We start from the raw sequence: 10,168 nt of genomic DNA, 5'->3' as shown, positions 1-10,168 counted from the left end.
ACCACCAAAGATCCCTTAGTAACCTTCGCTACATCGTCTTCAAAGGTCACCTTGAACCCTTTCGCCTCCAAATCATTAACTGAGATAAGATTCTTCTTTAGCTGAGGAAAAAATCTCACCTCCTTCAATTCACAAACTACTCAATCATGCATCCGGATCCGTACAGTACCTATCCCACAAATGCATCAGGACTGATCATTTCCCATGACTACAACTCCCCCATCGAGCTTCTCAAAAGATGCAAATCAATCTTGCCTAGGAATCACATGATAGGTAACATCGAAATCAAACATCCAATCTGATGCAATCAAGTGGTTCATCTTCGGAGTAATCAGTAGAGAAAATCTCGAATCATCGAAATCATCGCCTTTCGCAATATTCACCTCATTGGCCTTCGGGCCCTTTTTCTTGCTATTCTCCTTCTCTTTGATCTTTGGACAATCTCTTTTCCAATATCCCTGCTCCTTGCAGAATGCACATTGGTTCTTTCCAAGCTGGTGACGACCTCTTGACTTTGACATTTCTCTATTACTACCTTTCGGATATGAGCTTCTACCTCTCATCGACAAGGCCTCGCCTGAAGTACTAGTATAAGAAATCTCCTTGTCCTTCCTCCTCAAGTCATAATTCGTCAATGCATTAGTAACTTCACTATAGCTGATAGAAGATCTTCCGTTCAACAAAATGAGCACAAAGGTGTCATACTCCTCATCCGGTAAGGAGCCCAATAAGATAATAACCTTGTACTCATCCGATATCTTCTCATTAATATTCGCCAAGTCCGACAACAACTTAGTATAGTTGTTCACATGAGCCGCAAGTGAGGTGCCTCTGGACATCTGGAATCTGAATAACCTACGCAGTAAATGCAATCTGTTCTCAACACTCTTCGTAAGGTACTTATTGTTGAGAATTTTCCATATCTTCATCGCAGATGTCATCCCAATCACATCATACTTCAGCTCCTGTTCCAAACATGACCTGATCACCCCACAAGCGTTCCTATTCATCTTTTCCCATATCGCCTCTTTATATTTTGATGGTCTTTCGTGGACCATGATGGTCTCCTCCAAGTTCTGAGCATTGAGCGTATCCTGTACGTCGCTCATCCACAAACCAAAGTTAATTTTACCGTCATACTTCACCACACTAATTTTGGTGTTCTGAAAACTAACTTGAACTGTACTCGCCATCGACTTGTTGCTTTCACCTTCTTCTCCCATTGTAAACTAACTCCAAGTTATAGAAAGAATCAAACTTTGATAAAAATTAAGAATTATCCAACTGAACCCTAGATCGGATTCCAAATAGATCTCATGTCCACACGAAGAAAGCGAAATCTCCAACGGCAACTCCTAATGCTATCTCCATCGAAACCTAGAACTCCAATAACTAAGCTCCACACAAGAATCTTCCTCCACCTAATTCCAAAACCCTAGATTTAAAATCTGGGCTCTGATACCACTTGTTGCACGCAGCAAAAATTTCGACAGCACATTGATAACACAACAAGAGAGTCAGATCGCAATAGGAATTCTCGTTTTACAAAGGAAACAAGAACCTTAAACAAAATATCTCAACCAAGTGAGATATCAGCTCTTCCTCTCATCAGTTCTAGGACTGACTTGTCGAGGAAACCTAAATAAGCTATTACAAATCATACAAATAGCGAGATAACCAATTTTACGTGGTTCAGCAAATTGCTTATGTCCACGGGGAGAGGATGAGGAGATTCCACTAAATCAAGGAGAGTACAAAGGGTTACAATCTCACAAAACTCACAAACTAACCCTCAACCAAAGCTCTCAACTTGCTCACAATATCTCCCTCTCACAATGCTCAAAAGTCTCTCTAATCTTTGATTACAACTCTCCTCCATTTTTGATGATTAATTCTAATCTCCATATATATAGAAAAACTAAAACCAAAACAGACTAGAAATCCTAAAACCAAAAACAAAACAAATTAGGAATCCTAATAACCTCATGTTATCAAAATAGATTAGGAATCCTAATACCCTCGTGTTACCAAAATAGATTAGGAATCCTAATAACTTCATGTTACCAAAATAGATTAGGAATACTGCTATCCAACAAAATATTTATACAACCTTCATGTGTATTCTATATCTATATAGATGAAACTTAACTGCAGTGAGATTAGACTGGGCTCAAACCTAGACAAGAAACTGGTAGCTTCGTCAAACAAGTGTCTGTTTGGTTCCGTTTCATTTTGTTTCAATCTATAAAGAGAGCCCAACATGCAGCTCCAATGAATTATATTCTTTCAGAAAACTGTTTAATTCACTGCAAGTGAAAATGCAACATTTATTGTAAGCAATCTGCATGCAGCACTTCCTGTAAGGAAGCTGTGTCGAATCCTTTTTACAATAAACCGCGTCAAATCCATTTTACTTCCAAACATTCGCAGCATCTGCTGCGGCCATCGCGAGTACATAAATGCTGCATTTTTGCTGCTGAAGCTCCATTCCAGAGAACCAAGAATCAGTGACGGATGCAGTTCACTAGTGTTTCACCATAGTTGAATTGGTTCATCCTTCTGAGCAAAATAGTCATTAATTTCAGGGGCCGATAAATTAGCCACCTTAGGCTAAAATAACATGAGTACATGACAAACTTCAGTAGTTTCATGGGGACATACGCACTTTGTAGAAACTTCATCTTTCAGGAAATTGAGACGACTTTAAACACAAACTACTTGCAAATTGCAATAATCAAGAATTAGAAAGAGAGTGAAACAAACATATTTCCATGCTCTCAATCAGAAACTCTGAAATATGACAATAAATTTCTCAGGAATGAAACAAAAGGATTCAGGTTTCTTAAACTCCACAGCCTCAGACACTAAGGCATTTGGATTCATCATTCACTGCTTAGTATACACCGCAGAATTACTTTTCTAAATCATCACGGATCATAGCCCTAATACTAACCTTCCAGAAATTTCCAGAATTAATATTTGAGTTTCAGCCAAGCCTACATACAGGAATCAACATGCGGATCCATACTCAGAACAGTAAGACTAAGAAGAAAGATTCAAATGGTTCTGCAAGACAGGCATGAGAGATGCCGCTAACAAGGGGAGATGCGTGTGATGAATTGTGTCTTCAAAGGGGGGAGCATGAGGATTAGCACAAGAGAGGAAAGCAACTGACTGCCCCGTGTTACAAGATAACACAACGGATACATTACTTACAAGATGTCATATATCTCAAGGAAATAGAAAGAACGGATTAACGACGTAGAGTCTCCAAAAATTATAGAAACTCAAAGGTAATACACCGGAGGAAATCATGGTGTGATTCCATTTGATTGCTTGGATACACTGAATTGATATGTATACAACAGCTTTAACTAAAGAAGGAATCCAGACAAGATACAGAAGCACTCACCCTCCTTGACCTTACAGGAAATAATAAGTATTAAAGGTTTAAAGAAAATTCAATACAAATCTATTTCAAGGATATGGTTCTTTTTCCACCATCAAGGAGATTTTCTCAAGAGTAGCCATGCATTCGAGCACAAGATAGTCTTACACAAGCACATAGTCGAGCAATATGAAGATCTCAAGCTGCAAAAATGTCACATGTGCACAAAGAATCATCACCAAAAAAATAGTTGTAGAAGAAAGGAAACTAATAGAGAAGAACCATATCAACTTGAAACAATGAGATGGACAGGTAAAAAGCCAATGCCTTTTATTGACGTAGCATGAGAACTAATTGAAGTGTTAAAAGTCAAGAACACAAAATTACAGGGATGCCAATATCTCATCTCATATATGTATAAAATTCCAATGAAGAAAAAGAACATACCCATTTACAGCGACCTTGGTGGTTTCTCCAACAAAGCAGAGAGATATACCTCCTCCTTGGATTTGAATGTCACCACCCACTTGTGCTTTCTGTATCTAAATTGCAAGAACATATACATGTAATCATCCAAATCCTTCCTACTACAAAAGAACCTATCAATCCAAAGTAATCCTCCTGGTCTCAGCACCCGGTCCCAATCAAATAGGACAAAATCCAACAGCTGCAAGTCTACCCATCCATCAAAGAATACAGTCGTGTGGATCAAATCCATTGTGTTGTCAAAGAATGGTAACCTCTGGCTTAGTGACACATACAAAGGAATTAAGCCCCTTAATGCAATTGTCTCGCTGAAAGGAGCTCCAATATTAAGTGCTGTTGATATAATGGTGACATTCCACTCCCTCATCCTAGCTGCAAAGCTCCCTGTCCCTATGCTGACATCAACTCCTATCCTGATCTCTCCAGGCTTCACAGAGAGCACATCGGCAATGAGGAAATCAGCTAGCGATGAGTTTGTGACCCATTTTACCTGTTAGGAAACATTAAATAAAGATGAAGACAAGAATCATGAATATTTTGATGTCACATAAATACAAAGCAAATGTTAGCAAAAGGTCAAGAAATGAAATGGTGCGCCAAAAGATATAACAAGAACAATAAATTAATGGACAGATAAATTGCTCTCGCTAATTAATTTGGCCTATGAACATCTAGTACTACCAAACTGTCATAAAAACAAATTTTCTACAGAGTAAACATAAACTCATATGACAGATTTAATACTAGGATCGACCTATCTCCATGCTTTGCAGCTTGACGATTCATATATAAGCTACTAAATAGCTCAGCAATGCAACATAGTTAATACAAGTATAAACTATCAAATAGTAACACCTACAAGTGACAAGCAAAATTTTAACCCTCCTGAGGATATGCATTTTTTTTCTTTTCAGTGTAAGACTACATATTGGTGATTTTGATGTCAAAAGACACCAATGAGCATATGGAGCAAATACTATAAATTTTTTAACCAAGCAACATAATAATCTACAATCAGTAAATCTTTTCTACAAAAGGCAATCTTTTAGATGCTACTAAGCCAAGTCAATCCTCCAAAGAACAATGTTTTTATAGTCTCTTTTTACTGTTGAGAAAAGGTGCACAATTAGTGTTCAGAGTCATATTGGTAGCATAACATTTTTATACACCTTTCTTAGTTAAAAGAAAGCAAGAAGCATCTAGTATCCAGAACATCAAGAAAATTATAAATGAACTTATCAAATTACAGCTGCTCAATCTTGTACATAAAGGAGTAGTTGTTACAAAGAACTATACATCAAGAAACTGCATGCATGTAACTATATATCAAGAAACTGAATGCATGTGGTTTTGCGGTCATGACTGTCCAAAAATGTAACACTTAAGAATGTTTTGTAGCATATAGATGCAAAATATGCAAACATATGGCAACAGTCACCAAATAATTCAATAAAAAACATGCACAAAAAAAAATCAAATGAACTGTGGCTGAAATTATCCTAAATGAATTGTTGAAATATTAATAGGTTTAGGGGGCTTATTTGTAAGTTGTAGGGGCCTATATAAGCCCATGTTATCTCATGAATAAAATTTAGGGTTTCTATTCTAATTTGGTATCAGAGCCAAGCCAACCGGAATTGTGAGAGCTAAGTGCTATGCGGTGCAAAGTGCTACGTCGAGGGGGCGGGAGCCACCTCTTGAGGCCGTAGGAGCCACCTCTAGAATCTCACACGGATGGTACGGTCTTGGATGATATGGTTTGGCACAACGAGGACGTTGTGAGTTTAAGTGGGGGAGTTTGTAATACCCCAACCCTTGAGAGGGTGATGTGATTAGTATTGATAGATTTGATTGGAATACTCATACCACCAAGATGCATCTTCTTTTCGGGAACCCAACCCTTAGAAACTCCAAAGTTAAGCGTGCTTGGCCTGGAGAAATTCTAGGATGGGTGACCCCCTGGGAAGTTTTCCAGGGAGCGCGTGAGTGAGGACAAAACGTGCTGAAAAGACATGTGGTGGTTTGTGAGGCCAGTCCATCAGATCTAGTAGCGTACCGACTCCGGGATTCCGGGGCGGGGCGTTACAAATGGTATCAGAGCCAGGTTACATCCACTTTCTTTTCCGGGATTCCGGGATTCATGGATGTGCACTTTCGAGAACTCGAGCCATATTACACCCAGAAGGTAACCTCATCCGTTGATAACTCGCCCAATACTAGAAGTATGAGGCGAGAGGAGGAGAATGGTGAGAGAACAGTGAACAATGTGGAGAAATCCATTTCTGTATCGATTCCTTGGGAGGGAGAATTGGTTGAGGAGGAGCAGGAGAATGACGAAGAAAAGGAAAATGAGACAAGAGGTGTTAGGCCCACTGTTCAGGGAGAGCTACTAACTTATAGTAGGAAAGGCAAGCAAATTGCAGGAACAGTACCTACAGTGCCACTAGTGCTGTCAAGTCCCTTGCCAAAGCCCACCCCGACTCCTGAAATACCTACACCACCACCAATTTCATCCCAAGGTGATAACATTCCTACTGATAACATTCCTCTCCCTACTCCTCCCACACCAATATCAGTACGACATGGGGCATTCATTGCATCATTGGACTCTGTTACTGTACCTAACAATTGGCAGGTTGCTAAGAAGGACCCAAAGTGGAAAGCGGCTATGCACGAGGAGCTAGGAGCTCTAGAGAAGAACCGCACTTGGGAGCTAGTAAAACTACCAAAAGGGAAGAAAGCAGTTGGATGCAAGTGGGTCTTCACTGTGAAACAGAATCCAGATGGACATGTTGAGCGCTACAAAGCTCGCCTGGTGGCAAAAGGGTATAGTCAGACATATGGCATCGATTATGATGAGACTTTTGCACCGGTGGCGAAGATGAGCACTGTTCGGACCTTAATCTCTCTGGCAGTAAATGGTGGATGGAAGCTACACCAACTAGATGTGAAGAATGCATTTCTTCATGGAGATCTAGTGGAGGAGGTATACATGGAGATACCACCAGGATTTGGTACAGATCAGACAGTGGGAAAGGTCTGCAGATTGAAGAAGTCCCTCTATGGGCTAAAGCAGTCTCCTCGTGCTTGGTTTGATAGATTCAGGAGGGCTATGATACAACCCAGTGCAGCATGATAGAACCAAACACATCGAGATCGATAGGTTCTTCATCAAAGAGAAGTTGGACAATGGACTACTGGAGTTAAGTCATGTTCCAACTAAGGATCAGGCAACAGATTGTCTGACTAAGGGACTTAGCTCAGTAGATATGATTAGAGGATGTGACAAGATGGGCTTAGTGGATATCTTTCGCCCATCTTGAGGAGGAGTGTTGAAATATTAATAGGTTTAGGGGCTTATTTGTAAGTTGTAGGGGCCTATATAAGCCCATGTTATCTCATGAATAAAATTTAGGGTTTCTATTCTAATTTGAATGACTGCAAGTCAAAAACTTCGAATATCACTACCTTCTCTTTTAACATTTCAAAGCATCCTGAACACTTGGTAAATCCCTTTTGTGGATTCTTTCTCTCAAGACATTTGATTTAACATTTCAAAGCATCCTGAACACTTGGTAAATCCCTTTTGTGGATTCTTTCTCTCAAGACATTTGAAGTTCCTGCACCGATAATTGTTCCACCATGGTAAATCCCTTTTGTGGATTCTTTCTCTCAAGACATTTGAAGTTCCTGCACCGATAATTGTTCCACCGCACATTTCTATCATCTGGTAATTGCCAAAGAGATTCATTTATCGGAAGTGGCTTTTGATACACTCTAGATGCTCGAGTCAAACATCTCCTTCTAGGCAGTGGATCACACCCACCCAATATTAGCTTTTGGGCCAAATTCCAATCATCCTTGCAATAGGATCCAACATCATAATCCATATACTGCTCAAGCTCCTTCCTCATTAGAACACAAGCATGGCCAATCGTATTGTAAGTCTTATTACTTCCATAAATACTGACCTTTCCATCCCTATTCCTTTTCGAGGTTATATACTTCCGTGTTTCTTCAACTGTGAAGAAATTTATCAAAGGGTCCTCAATTGGCGATCCGGGTTCAGAATTTGAGTCGGGTTGGGGGATTCGAATAAGCCTTAGGGCAATGTGAGCAGAATAGAGAGGTTGGACTACTTCTTCTTCGAGAAACCTTTTGAATTCAGATTTGGGTACAATTTGTCCAGTGTAACTCTTGTTCTTGTTAATGGAATCTATGGTGGATTCGAGCTTGTCTTGGAGATCGGAGAGACGGGTTAAAACCTCATCAAAGCGATCAGAAAGGGATTTGAGGTCAAAATCTGCGTAGCTTTGCTCAATGGTTAGGAAATTATGGGAGGGGTCAAGGAGGCCAGTAGAGTAGAAGCGGTGGAGGCTAGCGAGGCTAGCGAGGATGACGAAGAACCCAAGCACTATTTGAAGGCAAGCTAGGGTTCGAGAGAATCTAATCCATGAGAGCCGAGATCTCCCCATTTTGTTCTTCTCCACTTCCCCTCTTCTGATAAAAAAAGAGAGAGGAAAAAGGAAATATAAGAGAAATTGAAGCAAATGGATGAAACTCGCCAAAGGACTAAACTTTCACATAACGACTAATAAAGATTCAAACTTTCAGCTCAAATTCTCACTCAACGCCAATAAAAGCTCCCAAATTCGTCTACTAGTCCAAAATTACTACGATAATTTCACGAAACGGAAAAAAAAAAGAGAAATGGGAAGAAAAGGAGCGTACTTGGATCCAAAAGCTTGGCTTGTGGCTTGCTTTGTGAAGAAGGACAAAGGAGTTGACTCGCTTGAGATTAGGGTTTTCGTAATCTCGACGCACTTGTAAAGGAAAAAAAATTGAAGAAGCTCGAAGCTCGATTGTAGTTGATTAAACTATAATTATTGGAGGGAAGAGAGACGAGAGAGCGCGGGTTTCGTTACTCAAGGGCATAACCGTCAGTATCCAGTTGGAGATATCTGGGCCGTACGGTTCTCTTAAAGCGGGCCGACTTTTTCCAGTGGGCTCTCTGCGGTGCTACGTAGCCGAGCTTTTGAAGACTTTGAAGACCATCTCCCTTTATTTATTAATTAATTTATTTTTATCTAGTTTCTTTATCGTTTTTGTGATAAGTATTCTATTTTGACTGGATATTAATTATGAATTTTAATTTCAAAATCATATCTGCATCTGTATTTATTATTAGTAAATGAATATAAAGATTATTTTGAATATGAAACTTTTTTTAAGGAAGTCTAGAAATCAAATGCGTAAAGGATCTTATCAGTTTCCTAAAGGCTCAGGCCTTTAACATGAACCTATTTGATGTGATGAACTAATTAAAAAAAGAACATTTTTTCAAAACAGTCCTATTTCTTTTTTTTAATTTTTAAAATCGATCATTTTTTTATTTACAAAACCGGCCCGTTTTTTGCCACGTCAGACTAATCACTTTCCTAAACAGTCGGGGTTGCCAACCCCGACTATTTAGGACATAATTTTTTAGGGTTTAAGGCTTCTAATTGGGGGTTAATTTCCTCCTAAATAGTCGGGGTTGACAACCCCGACTGTTTAGGAAAGTGATTAGGCTGACGTAAATGCAGCGAGAATTGGCGCCGCGTTGGAGCTCCGGAGCATCGGCAAATCCGTTTTTTGCGGCAAAATAGCGTCGCGTTGGAGATGGTCTTAGGTCCAAATCATTAGAGAGATTTCTTTTCGCCATATCAAATCTTGGATAGAACAAATTTTCAAAACAATCCCATTTCTTTTTTTAATTTTTAAAATCGATCTTTTTTTATTTATTTACCAAAACCGACCCGTTTTTTACCACGTCAGACTAATCACTTTCCTAAACAGTCGGGGTTGCCAACCCCGACTATTTAGGACATAATTTTTTAGGGTTTAAGGCTTCTAATTGGGGGTTAATTTCCTCCTAAATAGTCGGGGTTGACAACCCCGACTGTTTAGGAAAGTGATTAGGCTGACGTGGCAAAAAACGGGTCGGTTTTGATAAATAAAAAAATGGTCGATTTTAAAAATAAAAAAAAATAAAATGGGGCTGTTTTGAAAAATTGTTCTTAAAAAAAATAGAATTACACATGAAATTAGTTCTAAATAACCCTAATAAGCTCTTCTCTTTTACGGGACCAGTCTAGATTCCAAGTGTTGGCCAAGGTGATTAAGAAATATCATAAAATTTACTTGCATGTTATCTATGCCTTGATATTGATTATTCAATATGCACGGGGTTGACAACCATGACCTAGAGTTCAAGCAAGTTCAGGCTTCAGTTATTTCGTATAGATTTTGAAC

At 39.3% G+C, this 10,168-nt stretch overlaps 1 protein-coding gene across 2 annotated transcripts; it reads right to left on the bottom strand.

The window, feature by feature from the left end:
* Positions 3,281-8,687, bottom strand: LOC109828955. Of its 2 annotated transcripts, none has more exons than XM_020395974.1 (5): positions 8,606-8,687; positions 7,516-8,374; positions 7,343-7,375; positions 3,836-4,364; positions 3,281-3,591 (listed from the first exon to the last, which is right to left on the bottom strand). In XM_020395974.1, exons 2-4 carry the CDS (start codon positions 8,347-8,349, stop codon positions 3,840-3,842), a joined length of 1,392 nt encoding a protein of 463 aa, XP_020251563.1. In that variant the 5' UTR covers positions 8,350-8,374; positions 8,606-8,687; the 3' UTR covers positions 3,281-3,591; positions 3,836-3,839. The 2 variants fall into 2 exon arrangements, with proteins under 2 accessions (XP_020251563.1, XP_020251564.1); XM_020395975.1 differs by having other exon boundaries at positions 7,516-8,371; positions 8,606-8,678.

This window comes from Asparagus officinalis, chromosome 1 (genome assembly GCF_001876935.1).
Source record: "Asparagus officinalis chromosome 1, Aspof.V1, whole genome shotgun sequence".
In the NCBI taxonomy this organism is placed as follows: domain Eukaryota; kingdom Viridiplantae; phylum Streptophyta; class Magnoliopsida; order Asparagales; family Asparagaceae; genus Asparagus; species Asparagus officinalis.
The sequence above is the reverse complement of the archived record's forward strand: the minus strand, read 5'-3'. Positions and strand labels throughout refer to the sequence as shown.

Bases quoted from the DNA above. Each gene is read 5' to 3' on its own strand.
- LOC109828955 (XM_020395974.1), bottom strand. From the start codon at position 8,349: ATGGGGAGATCTCGGCTCTCATGGATTAGATTCTCTCGAACCCTAGCT. The intron at 7,376-7,515 runs GTGGAACAATTA...GGATTTACCAAG, and splicing joins CACAAAAGGGATTTACCATG to TGTTCAGGATGCTTTGAAAT. The intron at 4,365-7,342 runs GTAGTGATATTC...GTTTCCTAACAG, and splicing joins TTGAAATGTTAAAAGAGAAG to GTAAAATGGGTCACAAACTC.